General features: G+C 36.3%; 2 protein-coding genes across 5 annotated transcripts; both read right to left on the reverse strand.

Annotated features, from left to right (window-relative positions):
• Positions 1-1,179: 1,179 nt before the first annotated feature.
• LOC309490859 (interferon-induced GTP-binding protein Mx3-like) lies at positions 1,180-10,134 on the reverse strand. The gene is made up of 13 exons (XM_082160140.1): positions 9,885-10,134; positions 9,001-9,197; positions 8,192-8,329; positions 7,469-7,623; positions 7,254-7,392; positions 5,766-5,964; positions 5,419-5,497; positions 5,164-5,286; positions 4,688-4,820; positions 4,435-4,578; positions 4,241-4,317; positions 2,561-2,770; positions 1,180-2,457 (listed from the first exon to the last, which is right to left on the reverse strand). The coding sequence occupies exons 1-13, from the start codon at positions 9,971-9,973 to the stop codon at positions 2,233-2,235; spliced, it is 1,908 nt and encodes a 635-aa protein (XP_082016266.1). The 5' UTR covers positions 9,974-10,134; the 3' UTR covers positions 1,180-2,232.
• Positions 10,135-14,151: 4,017 nt separating this feature from the next.
• mxh (myxovirus (influenza virus) resistance H) lies at positions 14,152-20,447 on the reverse strand. 4 transcript variants are annotated; one of them, XM_082159416.1, is made up of 13 exons: positions 18,690-20,447; positions 18,459-18,596; positions 18,193-18,347; positions 17,330-17,468; positions 17,015-17,213; positions 16,837-16,915; positions 16,639-16,761; positions 16,414-16,546; positions 15,435-15,593; positions 15,257-15,333; positions 14,911-15,168; positions 14,572-14,813; positions 14,152-14,509 (listed from the first exon to the last, which is right to left on the reverse strand). In XM_082159416.1, the coding sequence occupies exons 1-12, from the start codon at positions 19,015-19,017 to the stop codon at positions 14,589-14,591; spliced, it is 2,013 nt and encodes a 670-aa protein (XP_082015542.1). In that variant the 5' UTR covers positions 19,018-20,447; the 3' UTR covers positions 14,152-14,509; positions 14,572-14,588. The 4 variants fall into 4 exon arrangements, with proteins under 4 accessions (XP_082015542.1, XP_082015541.1, XP_082015543.1 ...); XM_082159415.1 differs by having other exon boundaries at positions 14,152-14,499; positions 14,562-14,813; XM_082159417.1 differs by having other exon boundaries at positions 14,152-14,813; positions 18,690-18,886; positions 19,008-20,443.
• Positions 20,448-20,466: the final 19 nt, after the last annotated feature.

The raw sequence follows: 20,466 nt of genomic DNA on the forward strand, positions 1-20,466 counted from the left end.
GTAAGCCTGAAGTAGACATTTTTCTGGATAAACAAGGAAATTAAAAAGTCAGTTCTGAGAAAAGATAATGTTCTTAGTTTTAGATGCCTCTTGTAAATTGTATAATTTAGGTTTCAGCCAAAGAGCATTTGAGGTGATGCTGAAGAGAAATCAAAATGAGTTTAAATCTATATTTCAGACTGAATTTATAGTGAAACACACCCTTGTTAACAATGCAAATGCAAGCAGACAGAGGTAGAACACGTGACAGACAGGTGAGTGAGTCCTATTGCACCCTTTTAACCCACTTTTTGCTATGGTGTTCTGGGTGGATGCTAGGGCGTTGCTAGGCAGTTGCTAGGGTGTTCTGGGTGGTTGCTCTGGTGCTGTTTAATAATTTTTGACCGAAAATTTTTACGCTTTGGTTCGGAATGGTACGAAACTTGGTAAAGGTTTTGGCACTTGCTGTGTGAACACACACAAAAAAAAATGCACATGATTCGAAAAAGTTAAATGGTCCTGAAAAAAATAGTCACACTTTGTTCACGATCAAAAATGATCGTATTGGAAATGAATGGGAGATGAATTTCTTCTAGTGGATATCAACCTCAAATTTGGAACACAGCTTGTTTAGATTTATGGCTTTGATTTTCTCACAGTTTTACAGTAAAAAGTCTTTCATAAATATGCCCTAGAAAATACAACATATTAATTAAAAAACATTATCGAACTAAAATATAGTACAATCATTTCATTGAAAAAAAAAAAAAAGGTCATTTTTGACCGACACGCAAACAAGGTGCGTGAATGGTACCGTAAAGAACCTTAAACCTCCATGGAACATTCTTTGCACAAAAGGTTCTTTCAAGAGGTTCTTTAGAATATAAATTCTCAAAATCCTCAGATAGCTAATGAAAATATTTTTAAATAGTAAAAAGCTATCGCTCCCTGTAAATTATTCATTTGGGTTCTACAACGATAACTCCAACCAGGACAGCAATGAAACAGGAGGTATTGATTGAAGACCAGTAGTTAGGTTAGGACTTTGTAACATCATGAAAATTTGACCCTTTGTTGGAGAATGCCGTGCAGAGGCTCAATAAAGAGCTCAGTACATTTGTTAAAATACAACTAAGGAGGTGTGCTTTGACATTCCCCTGCATCAATTAAACAATCAAGCAGACACACTTTTATTACACCTTTAAGGTTTAAGAACTTTATTGACAGTGTAGTATACCCCACCAGACAAAGGTTAGATAAGATAAGGCTCCTAAATGCTATAACAATGGGAATTTGCATTAATCACGGACTCCAGGGTTTACACCTTTTTAAGGACAATATGACATTTGCATGAAACACCCACCCTTCTCTGTAAGCAAGATATCTCTAAACTCCTAAAACCTTTATTAGCCTTTGGTTTACTTCTGTGGGGATGAGACCATTGTAGCAGAGCGCGGGGAACAACCTAACGTGGGGTTATATGTAACACGGACCTTTTACATAGTTAGTCAGGGTAAAGCAGGTTGTGTTTCCGCTTATTTTCTCTCGCTGCCAGAAGACGGTGTCCCGCTAATTTGTGGAAAGTTTTGGTAAGATTTCGTGAAGATACTGGAGAAAGAGTGTTTTGACACCATGTGAGTAAATTTTTTCATCTTGAAAGAAGAGTAAAATAAAGATTGAATTAAAGTGGGTGTCAGAAAGATGTGGCAAGAGAGATGCATAAAGAAAACAAAGGACAATATTTGTATAATATTCATTAAAAAAAGTTGGTCATGTAAGAGCTGCTTATGGTTATAGAAGGGATGGTATATCTCGGTGAAAAATTGGACACTCTACTCTTGATTAATCAATCAAAAACATGAATCCAGCCAGTGTAATCATTGTGGACTTCCAGAAACAGTAGAGCATGTGTTGATTAAAAGTATAGGCATTTGATTGTGAAAGACTCCAGTTAAGAGGAGTTAAATGGCATTAATTCTCTGAGATTACAGAATGGGCTAAACAGTTCTTATAAAGGTCATAAAACTCTTATAAATATCCTGATAATTACAGTTATATAATGAAATATAGGTTTTACATTTACTCTTGATATCAACACCTCACACTCCATCCCAGTAGGTGGTGGAATATGCACCATAAGCTGGTTTGACAACTGCCATAAGACATCAAAAGAAGTAGAAGAACGCATGAGGAGATCAAGAAATAACATGACATGTTCCAACCAAAAACAGACATGACAAGTCAATAGGTCCCTCAATTAAAATCACTAAGTGCTTCCTGAGTAGCAGTTAAACGGTCCAAGCGAGCCTGTAGGAATCTGCGTCTTGTACCAACTTCAGAGTCCTCAAACAGGAGCTCACCCACATTTGCCCCATCCAGTAAACTCAACATGTCAGTAGACAGGAGCTGAGCAGTCTGCTTCAACATGAAAAATGAGATCATCATGGGCAGTTGGTCAGCCATTCGCTGCACCACAATCTGAAAGACAATCAAAGAGTAACATCCTCACAGTCACACAAGTACTGCAGTCCATTCAGTCATGGAGAAAAACAATTATATTTGTTACTGAAAGAATATCTACCTCATAATATGCCTGGAGCATTTCACTGTACTTGCTCTTTATGTCAAAGACAGGTAACTGATCTTCTGAAAATGTCTCTTCGCTAATCTCACTCAAGAACTTCAAGTAGATGGGATCTTGAGTGTAGACCATGTTTTCCATTTCAAACTGCTCTAAGATCCTCTGCTCCGTTTTGTCTTCCTGACTTGACTGAATATTGTAGATTTTGTTCTATGGTTTCAAATAAAAAAGTACGGAGGAAAGAGTACCTGATTAAAGGGATATTTTTCTGGATCAGTACAAATTCAGTTCAATTAAAAGCATTTGTGGCATAATGTTGATTATCATTGCAAAGATGGATATTTTCATCAAAAAATGTAAATTTTGTTATCATTTACTCACCCTCATGTCATTAAAATCCTACCACTACCACTTTGTCAGAAAGAGATCGTAAAAATAATCCATATGAAAAGAGCGGTTTAGTAAAAAAAAATCTGAAGAGACATGATCACTTTAAATGATGAACAGACACTGAATTTAGGCTTTTTTCACATATAAACATTGACCAGAGAACATAAACCGAAGCTCAACATTCTTGAGGTTCTTGCAGAAGCTCAAACGTGCTGTAACACACAAGAATGAACCTCATTGGTTCTCATTGGCCCCCGACTGAGCCTGGGTTCTCCCAAGGTTTTTTTTCTCCATTAGGTCACCTGATGGAGTTTTAGGACACCATTAGGTCACTTGATGGAGTTTTAGGACACCATTAGGTCACTTGATGGAGTTTTTCGGTTCCTTGCCACTGTTGCCTTTGGCTTGCTCAGTCGGGGATATTTTGGGGATATTTCATTTAATTTTATCAATCAATAAATTCCTCTTGAAACAAACTTTGTTGTATTATTTTAATTGAATACTGTGAAGCTGCTTTGATACAATCTGTATTGTGAAAAGCGCTATACAAATATACTCGACTTGACTTGACTTCTTGCACATCAAACAATCATGCTTGAGCTTCCGTTTACTATATAACCAATGTGTGAGTTGATGAATTGTGAATAAAATAAATTAAATCTGGTCATCATATAAAACGATCGTGTCTCTTCAGAAAATTTAGACTAAACTGCTCAATTCATACGGAGAGGTTTTAATCTCTTTATGAACTTGTCTGTGGTAGTGGTAGTTGCGCAGCTGTCAATGGAGAGACAGAAAGCTCTCAGATTTAATTTAAAATATCTTCATTTTGTGTTCCTTAATTAGATGAACAAAAGTCTTAAGTGCGTGCAACGACGTGTGGGTGAGTAAACAATGACAGAATTTTCATTTTTGAGTGAACTAACCCTTTAATTCTGACTCTTGCTTCCTCTTCTTTTTCAAAGAATTTGGTTAAAAACACAAGAGCGCACGGCAAGTGAGGCAATTTGAATTTTTAAACTGCTGTGAAAAACTCAATAATAATTAAAATAATATTTGTTTGAACATTTTTTGTTAAATAATAAAATGCACTCGCCATTGAAAAACCTGAACTGTTTAACTTTTTGTCAGAAAGCCAACATTGTTCTGTAATTTTTCTTTCTTATTTTCTCTATTTATTGCAAAAACAAACAATAAAACAATGACATTAGGCCAATAAAATAGATTTTATCCCCCAAATAACTGGGGGGAAAAAAGAGAGAGAAAAAAGATTATTGTAGCAATATTTACCACAGTGATGTTTTGAAGTACATGGAAGTTCTGAAAACATCTATAGGACACATCTTTGAATTGCTTGAGGATGATGGCTTCGGGAGAAATACAAATATCAGAAAGACAAGTTTCACAATATGTGCCATTAAACATTAATTCAATTGTGATCTAATCTTTTGGTTTTATAATGGAGATCAGATGTGTGATGGTACCTTTGATTGCAATGAGCAATTCAATGGCTGGCTTCTTAAGTTTGGCCACATGCTCCTGCAGAACCATCTCAAACCCTCTGTAGTTGCTGAAACCGAGCAGTTCCCTCCCTCTATAATTCTGGCAAAACTCTTTCAAACTGCAAACTTGTTTAGGAACAAGATGGATTTCTCATTAAATTAACTTTAACTTTCTTGTAAAATCCCAACAACAGTGAATTCAAGGTTTAATGTTTAGTATTGAAAATATACTGACAGGATGGCTTTGTGCTGTTAAGATGATCATTCCACTTCTTGAATTCAGCCCGAAGCTGGACAAACAAATTATCTGCATTAATCAGCTCCCCTGATGATAAGGAGTAGATTTGACCATTGAATTTTGTTAGGATCTGTGATAAAGAGAAAATATTTGTTACATGAACATGTTATTGTATATTATCATTTTACGGCAAAAGTGTTGTCTCTGGGGAGGTAGAAAAAGACATTTGGGTGTGAAAATAATTTAGAATACGAACTCTACCATAACCATAGCACCACCTAGTGTCAGACAGTGGGGTGTACGTGTGCCTGAACAGTGATGAGATTTGAGACTATCTCTGACGCCAAGATATTTTTAGAGCCGTTACATAAGGAAGAAGGAGAAAATCACAACAAACACAATATGGTTCTAGCAGCTTGAACTCCAAATGATAATTCTCAGAAGCAAGAAGATGTGATGACTTGAGATCCTACTTTAATGAGGTACTGTTTGGCTCCCTTAGTGTCCAGTGGCGGTCCAGCCTCACACTCCTTGAGCTCATTCTTCACTTCCCACAACTGTGTTTTTATCTGCTCAGTGAGCTGTGGCAGTGATTTCTGGCAAAGATGGATAAAAAAACATTAAAAAAAATTATAGTCTCGCAATCTATCTGCATTTTTGCAATACATCTACAGTGAATTCATGTTAAGTATAAACAGGCCTTTAGAGTGAGACATTTAAAAACTTACTTTGATATGATCAACAAGATTTTGTGTCAGTTTGACAGCAAGACATTTAATAGTTGCTTTATCCTCATTCAAGAGGCATCTGTTGAAAATGACAAAGCACTTTTTGTAAGGTGGTTTAGTTTATTCCAAATATCTTGCTAACCAGCTATTAAGAATAGTAACGTCCATGGAAAAAAATGTATCCAAAAAAGAAGGTTCTGTTCTTCTGTGGCATCACTGTGAACCCCACTGTGTGAGTGTAGAAAACTGGTTGAAATTGAAAACAAAATCTGACCTAAACAGTGTGATCAAATCTTTCAGAATCATTTTTGGGAACACAAAGTTCAATTAGAAAAACAGACAGTAACCTGAAATGGTCATGGTTTTGGAAGAAATCTCTCTCTATTTGTATCGCCTCCTCCAGAGGAATTTTCTCATCGATCTGCTGTTGTCCTCTACACTTCACCATGGTGTAACCTTTGTGGAGAGGAATCACTTTGTTGTGGACAATGGCCAGAATGTCCTTCTCTGTTCCCCTGTCTATGAGATCTGGCTTGGTCAAAATAGCTGTAAAATGAGAATGAAAAATAGATAAGATTAAACTTTATTAATCCTGTAAGGGGAAACTCAATTGCCACCATTGCACATTACAAACAACACAAATAGACAATTGAACATTAAAAAGAACAACAATCAATACATACAAAAAATTACACAACTTCATTAAAAAACCTAACTGCAGTAGGAAAAAAAGACCTTCTAAATCACTCTGTAGAACACTGAGGCATTACTAATCTTGGAACCAATGGAACTCAACTTCCTCAAAAAGAATAGTGTTGATTTTGCTTTCGTAAAAACTGTCTCACTGTTCTTCTTCCTTTTTAATTTACTATCCAAATGGACGCCAATATTTTCATAAGACTGAACAAATCTCTATTGACCTTTAATTGTCATTGGTGGGTTTCACTTCTTTTTTTCCGTCTAAAATCAATGATCTACTTCTTCTCCACATTCAATTGTAGGTAATTTTCATCTCACCATGAAAGAAATAATTCAACCTCTCCTCTATAGCCCATATCATTACCTTGATTTATTAAACCCACAAGGGCAGTATCGTCTGAAAACATTTGTATACAAAATGTCTGAGTGTGCCTTTAGTCAGAAGTATACAATGCAAGTAAAAAAAAAACTTTTTTTAGTCATAATAATGTCAGACATTTTATCACTCAGCCTAACAAACTGGGGTCGACATAGAATATAATCCAATAGTTGTACTATGTAGGTTAAAACAGCCTGATCTCACGGCAATTCGTACAAATTCTACGAGGTGGCTAATTCGTACGAATTAGTACGATTTTTGCTAAATCTTTACGAATTGCCCAATTCGTATGAATTCATACTGAATGACCTACCCCTGAATCCGCCCCTAAACCCGCCCCTAAACCTACCCATCACGTGGGTTTAGACAAATCGTACGAATTTGTACAAATTAGCCACCTTTTTATCATGAGGTCGTGAGATAGCGTTAAACATAATCCTAACAGAACTGGCAATTGTTTCCAAATGATTATAAATATTATGCAACATAAAAAGTATGACATCATCTACTCCCACACCTTTTCGATTTGCAAATTGTAATGGATCTTGTAAATCTGAAAACTGTCTACCCAGATGACCGAGGATAATCCTTTCAAAACATTTAATTATATATCAAACATTTAAAAAAATAGTTAAATGTTAAAAATAAGAATAGTTACATCAGTGAAGAAAAAAAAAAAAAAAGTTAAGAACAGTAAAATGTGCATTTGTTGACACAGGTGCTCATAAATCAAAGTTATTTGGTGAGAGTACATTACCGATAGTTCTTCTGCCCTCAGGATCTACTTCTTGTGCCATTTTTAATGCTTCTGTTGTTGCAATGTCAGTGTTACAAGGAACCACTACCAGGTTTATAGTCTCTTGCTTCTCAATAAACTTTGTTATAAGACTTTTAATCTACAAGACATGAGACATAGTTTTAAAACTGGTATGGTACCGAATGTGACTTGTAAAATCAGATCATGCGGCTCACCTGGTTTTCAATATCCTCTGGTTGTCCTGGGACTGGGACTCTGGCAATTCCAGGTAGATCGATCAGTGTGAGGTCACACACATCTGGTGACATGACCTCTAAAGTGATGAGCTCATCACATATTCCTACCCCCTTTCCTGCCAGCTCATTCTGGGCTGTAAAAAAAATTTGTTTTACTTAATTGTTTTATAGGATCAAATATGAACTGTAATTTGGTGATTGCGTTGGTGTCAGTGCAGTGTGTCAGGTGCGACTTCATTTCCAGAAAATACTGTAGTAGACTAAAGGCCCATTCACACCAAGAGCAATAGGCTAACTAAAGATAACCATAAAGATATTAACATAAACAGCAAGGAATGAAATGTGTTTAGATGTGTCTAGAATAGTTATCGTTTCAGTGACATTGACAAATCATAAACCAAGTATCAAAAATGTCCACCGTTTTCTTGTTATTGGATTCTTACATTAATTTGTACCAAGGGGTTGTTTTGACCCACAGCTGGGGTAAAATGCCTCCTAAAATGCCCCCACACTGACAAAGCAATTTGCTTAATAAATTTACAAGGGAAAAAACTGAGTATAAGCAGTTCTAACTTAAAATGAAAAAGACAAGCTAAAACAACAGTAGATAAATTAGGCAACAGTGTTTTTACAAGCTTTGAACACTTTATTCTTAACACTTTTTAAAGAAAGCCCAAACAGATTGCAAGTAATTTTACTAACCTGTTTCAACATGTCTTTCAACCAATGAAGAATGCACAAATTCAGTTTTCTTATCACGGTAAGATATAACAGCCTTCCAGCTGACTCCACCCGTTACCTTCTTCAGCCTCAGCTCTAGTGGACATCTGGTGACCATTCCTATAGCAAACACAGTTCAGTTAAAAATGATTAGAAAACTGATAACGTTGCAAGAACAATAGGCCCATGCATAAACAATTTCGAATGTAAACAGAATGTGGGCAGAAATGTCATATTTTCTAAATTTCTTTTCAGTAGAAGCTATTTTATTGGTTAAGTTGAAGGGTGACTATGAAACGCTAAAACTTTACATTTTTAGCACCTTTTAGCAAGATGTGTTTACAGTAGTATTGTCTGTCTCCTGTTTAGAATCAGAACAAATTATGGTCTGTTTTGTTGAATCCGCACCCTCACACTTCACTGTGTCTATCCATCTCTCTGAGGTCACTTTCTCTCCTTAAAAAAAAACAACTATTTTTATACCCCTTGAAGTGTGCTTAAATAAATATGTATGTGAACAAATTAAAACTTAGCAACAATTTAAACTATATTACGCATGAAAATTAAGTTGGGTGAATTCAGGTTGATTGGGACATTTTTTGCCTTTGAGATGACTGGAAAAAAGTGTCCCAATCAGCCTGAATTCACCCCTAGTTTTTCCATGTTTTTCCAAGCTTGTAATGTAACCAGCTAGTTTTCTCTGAAAGGCAGCTTTCAACTTCAACTTTTCTATAGAGTAAACTACTCTTAGCTAGTAACATTTCTTGAATAGCTTTCCCAACACTGCTCACCGCTTCCTCTTGGTAGTGCAACTCCAGATAGCGCTTCCAACACAGAGCTTTTCCCAGAACTCTGATCTCCGATCACTGCAATAGTCGGTAATGCCAAGTCCTTGTGAATGCCAATTGACCGCAGAGTGTCGATGAGATCAATGAATGGACGAATGCTCTTCTCTAAATGACTGTGAACTTCTCCCCTCATTTGCTCACTATAAAGACAAAAATTTACGTTTGTTTAAAAAAACCTTTATTATCTTATTCAGTTTATGTCCTTTCATGTAGGCAACATGCTTTCCCTTTAATTTGTTTTAATCCATTTTTGATTAAACCTTTATTTTTATTATTTATGACTTTTTTATTTGTATGATATAATGGTTTGATTTAAAAAAAACTACTTTCAATATTATACAAATGTAAAGAACTTTAAAAATAAATGTATAAATTAACATAAATGGTAACACTTTACAAAAAGGTTTCATTAGTAAAATACGTTATAGTTAACATGACCTAAGAAGAACCTAAGTAATCTACAGCATTTATTCCTGTTAATTTCAACATTTACTAATATGTTATTAAAACCAACATTTGTGTTTTTAACATTAGTCACTGTGAACTGACATGAACAAACAATGAACAGTTGTATTTTTTTATTTACTAATGTTAATAAGGATTAATAAATACTGTAACAAATGCATTGCTCATTGTTAGTTATGTTAATACATTAACTACTATGAGACCTTATTGTAAAGTGTTACCATATAAATTTCCAATTTTTTGTACATAACAAGAAATAAATTAGGCCTATAAACACATAAAATATGTATTTCTAAATAAATTTACAATTAACTATCTTAAAAAAATAGTTTAGTAACAAGCAAATTAAATTTTTGACTAACCTTTCGTTTTGAGAGCTATCACTGTCTTCGTCATCATCACTTCTTCGATCTCGAGAAGAGAATAAAGAAAATACGCTTGAACTGTTCATTTTATAGAAAAACAAAAGAGGAAAAAACAAAGTTAGTTATGGGAACAGTTAATGTCCTTGTTTTTGGATAACTCTTAACAAATATTCAATTTAGGTTTCACCCAAACACAGTGTTCATGTTGATTTGAGAAATCAAAGAGAGTTGAAATGTGTGTGTCAGACTGAATTTATAGTGTATAAGAATGAAATTGAAAGTAGACAGAATAATGTTAGACATTTTCATAAATTTTGATTAAATGGAAATGCATTTGTGCGTGTACCTGATGTGCCTGCAGGGCAGGATCAGGGGCCAGTTGCACAATGCAACTATGTTAAACTGTGTCTTGGATGTGTTATGTAGTTTGCTTGGTTCTTTTGATCCATGATCAAAAAAGAAAAGGATACATATAGTCCAAAAAAAACAAAAACAAAAAAACAGCTTTTACGTTGTACATTTTGTGACAAAAAGAATCCTGTGTGTTGGGCTAAATGTGCTCATATTTTGTGCGTACATGTGATGGTTTATTTTGACCAGTTGAGAACTCACGAAGAACTTATAAAATGTGTAAAGGAGTCAAAACAGCACCAGGAATTACACACACATGAAGATCTGCTGCAAGGAGATGGCGCTTCTGATGCCCGTAATGGGCAACCATGATGAGAGAAACCAGGTATGCTTGAGCATTCTGTCCTTTTCAGGGTTGCATCATGTGACATCACGTCGTGTTTTTAATCAATCATATGTCTTTGGTCCGTGTTGCATTCATAGTTCAGTCAAACCCCACCAGAGTTCAATTGGAAGCGGATTGAGACCCCATGAAAAGGTGGGACTCTGATGGTCCTCTTTGTTTTGCACTCCATGTGCAATGATAGCAGTTTGTTTTATTGGCAACCCTGTCTAGTATGTTGCCTCATATGCAGAAAGTGAACAGAGATGGCCTAGTGTGTATGGTGATAGGATGCCACTGTTTTGGCTGCTGTTAATAAATGTCAATGTTCCTCTTTAATTGATGTTGAGTTTATTTATTAAAAAGCAATACTTTCTTAAATCAGTCTTAATTTGACCAATATATATTTTTTTTATGCAGCTGACTTTAAAAAGTTATGGCCAGAAATGTATGACCAACTTGTAACACTAGTCAAAGCAGTTTATGCATTCCTCCTCACTCTTTATTGCCATAGAAACATTTTGTCACAGGATGCACACACAAAAAGGTAGGTCCAAGTGCAGTTTAATGGGGTAATCCGTACTCACAATCCAGCCAAGCAAAAGGTCAAAATCCATACAAGACAGTCCAATAAACAAGACACAACCAGGAGTGGAACAGAGAAGTGCAAATAGACATTAAACAAGGAATCCACAACAATCACAGAAACAGACAGGGTATAAATAGACAGGTACAAACAATGTGAGTGGAAACAGCTGTGTGCAATGATCAGTGATGAGTTCAGACAAAGGATTATGGGAAATGCAGTTCATGATGAATGACACCATGGGGGAAGAGGACCTCTAGTGGTTACCCGGGGATACACAAAACCAGACACTGTGACACATTTCAGGGATTAAAATATTGGTATTGCATCCAGACAGCTATTTCCAAACATATACTTGTAGTCATATACAATCTTAGGGGTAATGCATTACAAGTAACTTGAGTTACGTAATCAGATTACAAGTAACTAAGTAATGCATTACTTTTAAATTTACAATACAATATCTGAATATGCAAGTTATGAGTTATGTTGAGAGAAATTTTAAGTGCAGAGGTGTTGTGTGCGCTGTGTAAAACTGATAGTTATTGTAGTTTTAGACTAAATGTGAGCAGGCATTTACTCATCTCACTTGCAAAACAAAAAAATAAAAAAAGATTCAGAATTACTCAAATTTGATAAAAACAGTGAAATACAATCTCACAATATTACGCAAACCTACAATAATTAAATATATTAAATTGCACAAATATACTTTAATATAATCTCACTTTATTAACCAATGTATTTGCTGCTGAATTTCGACAGGTTCCACTTCAACCTATAGGCCTACTAATAAGCTAAAATGACTTTTGATAAACATCACATTTATGTTTCTTTTTTTTCTTTTATTGCTGAAGTAAGCTTGTTGAACTTTCTTTTCCTGCATCCTATTCTTCGATCCAAAATGAAAGCACAGCTGAAAGGTTTGTTTGTGCTGCACCCTCTACTGTACAGGCATGAATTTGCATTTCCTTCAGCCTGAGGCTTATTCATTTTACTTTTGGTGTGAAAGGGCCTTTACATTTGCCAAAAAATAGAACTTTTATTGTTGTTAAAAACAAACAAGTTACTTTTAAAAAGTAACTTTCCCCAACACTGGTCATACAGCTTTTATCCACTTGAATGGATGATCAAAGTCTGGAAAAAATGGTAAGACTTTATTTACAGTGTCCTTATTACAGGTTACATTTAGTTACTAGTAATAACTAGATTATGCATAATTACATGCAACTGAACCAAACCCTCATCCAAACCCTTACCCTATAACGTAATTGATAATTATACTCTGTACTTAAATGTATAATTACACTGTAACTGTCACAGTGGTGTTTGGTTTAGTTTGTTCTCATTTGGACTTGTCTGCCTGTCGTCACGTCACGTATCATCTTCACTGTCATTATCAGTTCATCTGTATCACCTTTGTTCCGTTAATCAGTGTCATCTGTGTTTGCATTAAAGTTCCGTCTGTTCAGTCAGTCTTTGTCCGATCCCCGTGTTGCTTCCTGTTCTGTTATCATTTAGCATTAAACATTTGTGTTGGAAATATATCCTTGTCTCCGTCTGCCTTCCTGCAACCTCACGTGACAGTAACAAGGACACCTTAAAAAAGTGTAACCAAATAAACAAACATACTGTGTTTTATTCATCCTGCTGAAGTTCACAGATAGGAATGAATTATTTGTTTGGAGTCTTGATTCAGTTATGAATAAACATGTACCATTGTTTTGGTCTTTGCAGGATTTACTCAATTAAGGATGAATTTAAAAGCAATAGATTTTAATGGGCCCCAGTAAGGAAGGGGAAATAATCATAATGGATGTTTAGGCTCTTGTGCTCTCATCCACACTATGGGTGCTTTTCAATATCCCTCCTCGTCTCCTCTCTCCTCCGTCCTCCATCCTATGACCCGGAAACCGATCGAGCTCAGCCATCTTGAAGGACATCTCAATTCTCTAATTGCACCGCGAGGAGTCGAGGATCGAGGAGTTAGGAGGCTTCCTGAGGAGTCATGAGCAAGGATACACAGGTGTATCCTATGCGGAAGAGTTTTATCGACTTAAACGTGACGCACGTCTAAATTCTCCTCCCCCTTCACATCGGTCACAATCATTTTAATTTATACTTTACCTTTGCAGTTTATATACACCACACATCTCACATATTTCAACAGGGTATCTTGCTTTATTATTATTTATTATGAATTTCTTAAATAAACAAACTTCAACAACATAAGGGCAGATCCTTTGAGCGCTGCTGATGACGCGATGAAGTGACGCTTGAGTGATCAAGTATTCCAATGTTTTTAAAAAAGTTACATTCGATTCCTCCGTCCTCGCGTCTTTTCCTTGCAGCCTTCCCTCGCATCCTACAGGGGGCGGAGCTGAGACGCGAGGAAAGGAAGCGAGGAAAGGAAACGAGGATGCACAAATAAGAAATGAGAAGCACCCCATGTGTTTTTTAGGGATGTGGGTTAGTCCTGCATCACAAAATATGCTAACCATGGCTACATCATGGCTGTAGAGGTGTGCTATATTTTACAACAGTCTCTGCCTCAGGCTATGTGCCTTCCATGTTGTAATTTGAAACATTTATTATTAGGTCATCCTGAGCTGGTAGTTCATATTTCTTTTCAGTGAATCAGTTGAGCGAGCTGGCAATTCCGACTCAAGGATTTGTTCTTGAATTGGATTGATCAGAGTTGTCTTTTATTTAATTTCACTTGACAGGATTCATTAATAAAATAATCTATAAGCACTCATAAGCCACTGTATATATAAAATAATCACTGTATAAGCCAATCAAACGCGAGTAATTTTAATCAAGGAAAAAATGAAAAAACGTTTTTGTCTCTTTCTTTTAGTGTGATTTTTCTCACACAAAATAACAATGCGAGGTGATGTTGCACTGTATTATAAGAAATTGATTTCTGTATATTTAAAAATATATAAGAAAACGTATGATGACATTTTATTTGAATGAAGACATTATTTGTAAGATCATTTGTATTTTAAATGTAAGTATACATGTCGGTATGTTATATACATGAGTATACATGATCTTTATTACAGTAGCTTAGCAAACTATCACTGATGGTTTATCATTTACAAATGTTATATAGTTAACCACATAGTCATTTATCTTGGTGAGGGTTTATTATTTCAGATACATATCTATTTTTAAATGGAGCTTAAACAGTTTCAATCTGATCAAATACATTTAAGAAAAATCTATATGTTCATTAAATCCCACAAACACTGGACTCTTTGTAAGAAGATTATAATGTTGATCATCATCTTTCCTTTGCTGCTGACCATAAAATAGCCTGTTTAATTTTTAGTGGCTGGTCCATTAGGACAGCTCTTTACCAGAGAAAACTTCTGTCTCAGAGATGTATAGTGATTTGTTCTTGTGCCAGACGCAGCCGCTCCATGCGTTGGTGTAAGTCTGCTCTCTTCCGACCAGCCTCTGTGTCCTCCAGGAGCAGCTTCACAACATCCGCTCCATCCCGCAGGTCCATCGCATGAGCCCGCAGAATCACGGCAGCTTCTTTCAGTATGAACAGCAGGATCACCATGGGAATGTAGTCGGCCAGCCGCTGATACACAATCTGTTTGATTGAGAGACCATGTGGGAGTTTTTCAGTGCAATCAAAACCAAATATTAAAGAACACGAGCAGCTAATGAAGTCAGAAACTGATTTACACCTCGTAGTAGATGATCAGTTTATCAGGTGTCAGGCTCCTGGTGTCAAACACAGCACAGTTGTTGGGTGAGGTTGCGTTCTCTCCCGTATCCAAACAAATGGACTCATGCTGCTGTCTCATTTCCACAAACTTGAAGTCTACAATTTTCTGGGTAAAAATGGGATCCTGTGTGTACACAAGCTTCTCCATGTTAATGTACTCATGGATCCTCTTATCCACCTTGCTTTCTTGCTTTGAGTGAATTTCGTCGATATGGTTCTAAGGGAACATCAGATATGTTATGTTTAATACTTTTATTGTCTTTTAAGATGATTTAATGTGATCAACAAGTGTAATTTTAACACACCAGTATTACGTGTCTCAGATGAGGGAAGTTTGGGAAACACAGCTCACACACGACCCTGAACTCCTTTTGCACAATACCTAAGGTTATATTTAAATGAGAACTGTTATTATAAATACTTTCAAATGAAATCCATATACAACGTTTAAAAAAAAAAGCCAGTTAAAGTTCAGGCAGCTACCTCGGATGAGCCTCAAAGTATCCAATGCTGGTTGTTTAAGATCTCCAACATGTTTCTTTACCATTGATTCATACACACAGTAGTCACTGAAGGTCACCACTTCTCTCCCACGATGGGCCTCGTCATATTTTTCTGTCATCTCTTTTACAGACTCTCTGACTAAAATAAAATAAACTTAGGATAGTTACCACAAATTATAAGATTAAAGGTCAATGGTGAAAGTTTTGTATGTTAGTTCCTCAAATTTGATTGGTTGAGCAGCAGCACTTTGTTCTTTTCACTGTATTAGGCTATGTTCACACTTAGCGTCTTTTTTGACAAGAAAAAGTTGACAACGGCGTTTTTTTAGCAAAAAAAAAACGCCGGCAGCGTTCGGTTACAAATAGCAGCCGAGCGCGTCTTTTGTTGCTATAACAACAGCTGCAACAGTAGCCTAGTGCTGTGTGATGCAAAAAATGTCAAGAAAGAGAAAGTTGGCTCTTGCGTTGGCTTTTGAAGTTACCGGGGAGGAGAATGTCGGTTCACAAAGACGTTTGTGGGTGCACGACAGACAGTTGTTCTTGTTGTTATGGAAACGACAGGTCTCGCTACTCGCTTGTCATTGGTCAGCTGTCAAAAAGGCGCTTGACGTAGGGCGTTCTTTTCAGAAAAGTTGAACTTTTTTCAACTTAAAAAGACGCTCTGAGCTGCAGAAAAAGACGCCGGCGGTGGCGTCTAAAAAAGCGCTCAGGACTTTTTTGAAAAAACGGTTTACTCCATAGGGTTATAATGTAGAACAGACGCTGGCAGTTTGAAAAAAGACGCTAAGTGTGAACATAGCCTTACTCGCTATATATGTCCAGCGAGGAGGAGCGAATGTAATTTGGGCCTAATGGGTGGAGACAGAATATCCAAATTGTGCTAAATCATACCAAGACTAAAAAAAACTGAAGAAAAAATGGTTCTCAACAATGTTAAGTCACAATGACGTATGACCTACACAATGCTTTGGAGTTACTCAGCTGACATTCCCATTGCTTGAACACTGGTCGAAGGAGCGAGTAGATGTTCCCATTGTCTGAATCTCCTGTTCTACACAACTCACTTATCTGGTCACTGAACTCCAAGATTTTCTACACGTGCAGAGAAACAGAAGTTCATTTCAGCCAGGACTGCTCAGATATTGGACATTACAAGTAACAGCTAATGCTTGCACTTACTGTACCTTGCTGAGATAAGGCCCCATGCGCTCATGTTCTAAAGGAGGACCATCATCATAACTCTTGAGCTCAAATCTCACTGCAGACAAGTTGATGTGAATTTGATCTCTTAGAGATGGAAGTGAAGCCTGTAAAATAAGGAATAACTCATAACTTTAGTGTTTAGAGTAAGTTTTAGATTATTTTGCAATGTTTAGACTTGCCTTGATGTGTTCGACCAGCTCTTTAGTGAGTCTGGTGGCCAGGCAGGATATTGTGGCTCTCTGCTCTTCAAGAAGATAACTGGTGGCAACAGAATAAAAGACTCTTAAGTGGCTTTGAACATTACATAAAATAACAGATAACTAAAGAATATCTACCAGGTTAAATGCAACGTAATACCTGAAGTGCGTGTTATTGGCGAAGAACTCCTTTTCCTGTCTCGTGGCTTCAGCCAGAGAAACGTTTTCATTGATGTCACTCTGGCCTCTACATCGGACAATGGTGAAGCCCTTTTTGAGAGTAACCACTTTACCCTGCAGTACTTGTAAGACGTCAGCCTCTGCTCCTTTATCTACCAGGTCTGGCTTTGTCAATATTGCTGAAGCAATAAAAAGTGTTTGAACAGACATGAATGAAATTGCCATGCTGTGATATTATGTGTTGTATCAAGCAAAACTCATTTTCTAATCTAAGTACTAAGATGTGTAATAATACCTAAAGTCCTTGAGCCATCAGGATCAACACCCTGAGCCATTCTAAGTGCTTCTGTGGTTGCGACGTCAACATTGCAGGGAACAACAACCAAATTAATGGTTTCTTTTTTTCCAATGAATTTCATTATCAGGCGTCGAATCTGCAGTTAATCAAAGGCTAATTTATAAGACAATGAAGACCTGAAACATTTAAAACTGTAGTATTTTTTTTTTTTAGATTAGATTCAACTTTATTGTCATTACACAAGTACAGGTACAAGGCAACGAAATGCAGTTTAGGTCTAACCAGAAGTGCAATAGCAGCAAGTGCAGGATATACAGTGGTTCCATAAGTGCAGAACATGGATATGTACTGAATAAATATAGAGTTGAATACTATTATAAACAAAAATTTACAGATAGATTGTCCTATGAATATAATATACAGATAACTATTACTGTGAACAGAGTTTACAGCTAGATAGTATGCATGTAACATCATCATGTTGCAGGTTTTAATTCATGATTTTTTTTCCTCATTTTTGGATGCACCTTATTTTACAATACGTGTACTTGCATGTACTTACACTGTACCAAGAAAATAATGGGTATTATAAGGTAACTACAGGGGTTAATACCTAGTTACACCCAGTTATTGTAATTAGTACAAACTTTAAACTTATTGTAATAAGTACATAGTATGTACACGGGGAACAGGACTTATTCTAGTAATAATGGAGTAATAACTAGGTACTAACCATGAACCTACCCCTAAACCTAACCCATATTATTACCTTATATTATCCAGTACTTCTTAGGTAAATACGCTGTAAGTAAATTTAAGTGCACATACTGTAAAATGAAGTGCAACAATTTTCGTATCACCTGGTCTCCAATGTCTTCCGGTTGCCCTTTTACGGGTACTCTTGTTATACCAGGTAGATCGATCAGTGTGAGGTCGCAAACATCAGGTGATGCGATCTCTAAACTGATGAGATCATCGCAGATTCCTACCCCATCTCCAGCAAGCATATTTTGTGCTGTTAAAGACAAATACTACATACTTACTCAACATTCATTCATTCATTATATATTAAGCTAATATTATAATGATTATTTATAAATGATAATAGCTTGAAATATAACCTCACCCCTTCTGACGTAACTTTCAACTTGTGTGGGATCATGAAAGGTCTCTCGCACATCATTGTAAGAGATTATGGCGGTCCAGTTGCTCCCAATACTCAGTTTCCTGAGTTTAAGCTCCAGTGGACAGCGAGTGACAATACCTGAATGGACCATCAGAATATACAGATGCCTCCCAACATAAGCAGAAGAATGTAAATAAGATATATACAGTATATTGTAGGTGTACAACATACCACTCCCACGAGGCAGAGCGACTCCTGACAGCGCCTCTAGAACAGAGCTTTTCCCTGAGCTCTGGTCTCCCACCACTGCAATGGCCGGCAGTGCAAGTTCCCTCTCAATGCCAATCCGCCTCATGAAGTCAATCATCTCAATGTAGGGCCGAACCTGTGCGTCCCACTGCTGCAGAAATATTCCACTGTTCTCGGGACTTAAAAACGCACATTTGACAGTTACACTGAATTTGTTTCCAAAAAGAAGCATGGTTGATTTGTAGAAAGTTTGAAGCCTGCTTTGTAAGTTTAAGTGCAGAATAAAAAAAAGTTCCTTACCCATTTTCATCTGAAGAATCAAAATCCAATATTTCTGGTGAGCTGTCCATGACTGAAATGATATAAATCTCACTGATTGATCCTAAAACAACTTAAAAGTGCTTTCTTTTAGCTGCAAATGTGTTTTAATGAGAACTAGTTTCAATTAGAAAGTTTGGTCAGACAATAAGTCCTGGCAATTCAGTGTCAAATGCATACTATGAAACTTTTATAGGTTTAATATTGTCTGTGGTTTTGGGAGGGGGCTCCACAGATAACAATAGTAAACCATAAGCAGAATTTAGTTTTACAGAAAGGATATGGTCAGCACTTGAACCGACCTTGAGTTAGGGAAAAAATAAGGGAAGAACAGAATGCAAATATACCATGGTTTTGGTCATTGTTTTATGGGAACTAGTTGATTCGTATAGAAATTGTATTAGCGTGTTTCATGTGCTTATTTTTCAACTATCACACTTGGAAAATAATTGTTTTCTTAAAGTCCATTTTTAATAGTTTAACAGACTCAGATTCCACAATGAGTAAATTATTGAAAGACAGTCGCTGTGCTGTATATTTAAGCTATGATATTATTGGCGAGACCTGAATGAGGAAACAGTTACCACAAAAGCTGAATTGCAAAATCTAATAAAAATATGTTTTGTTTTGTCTTTTGCATATGTTGTTTAATGCAAACCTGCCATGCAGTTTCAGTAAATGATTTGCAGATTTTACAGTAACAAAAAAATTCTAATTCAAACCAAGTAGCTTTCTGTTGGTCAACACAGCAAATCCATGTTACAAAATCTGCAATGGGGAAATATTCAACCCTCGTGTGTAATTCCAGTTTGCGTGGATTTCTATTAAAATTACTGGATTTTCACAGCTAAAATTTACAGTAAATGGTAAATGCGAGCCCTCCTTTAATCTCAATTTAAGCTGTCATTTCAATGCTCGAAATGAGTCACCTCATCAGCAACTCTCTATGAACAAAACAATAGGAAAACATATTCTACTTAATATCTCCATAAAAAAAAAAATTCTCATTTCGAAGGCTACATCCTCCTGAGGTCACATTTGTTGGTCACATACATACATAATTGAAGCTGCCTCATTTCAGAAAAGTAACCATTACATTCCAAAGCAAGAATGATATTAGAGTAATTCATGCTCCGTGAGGAATAACTGTCAGTTTTATAATGGTTACTTTTCTGAAATGAGAAATCCTCAATGACATATGCAGCCTTCAAAAAGGGACACAGCTCTTCTTCTAGTCTAGTGCCCGGTTTCACAGACAAGGCTTAAAAATAGTCCCAGACCAAATTGCATGTTTGAGCTGTCTCAACTGAAAGCAACTTGCACTGACAGATCTTAAAACATGTCAGTGCCATTGTTTTGTCTCAAAAGGCACAGCAGTAATGTATTTTTCTAAGCCACGTTTCTAAAAGCTAATTGAACCAAGGCCCAATCCTGGCTTAAT

Source organism: Leuciscus leuciscus (assembly GCF_965113295.1).
Source record: "Leuciscus leuciscus genome assembly, chromosome: 25".
Classification (NCBI taxonomy): Eukaryota; Metazoa; Chordata; class Actinopteri; order Cypriniformes; family Leuciscidae; genus Leuciscus; species Leuciscus leuciscus.

Coding starts and splice junctions, on each gene's coding strand:
- LOC309490859 (XM_082160140.1), bottom strand. CDS start 9,973: ATGAACAGTTCAAGCGTATTTTCTTTATTCTCTTCTCGAGATCGAAGA. Junction 5,965..7,253: donor TGAGGGCAGAAGAACTATCG/GTAATGTACTCT, acceptor CTCATTTTACAG/CTATTTTGACCAAGCCAGAT. Junction 5,498..5,765: donor CAAAACCATGACCATTTCAG/GTTACTGTCTGT, acceptor CATTTTCAACAG/ATGCCTCTTGAATGAGGATA.
- mxh (XM_082159416.1), bottom strand. CDS start 19,017: ATGAAAATGGGTAAGGAACTTTTTTTTATTCTGCACTTAAACTTACAA. Junction 18,348..18,458: donor TGAAAGTTACGTCAGAAGGG/GTGAGGTTATAT, acceptor TGTCTTTAACAG/CACAAAATATGCTTGCTGGA. Junction 15,594..16,413: donor GAGTAACTCCAAAGCATTGT/GTAGGTCATACG, acceptor ATTTTATTTTAG/TCAGAGAGTCTGTAAAAGAG.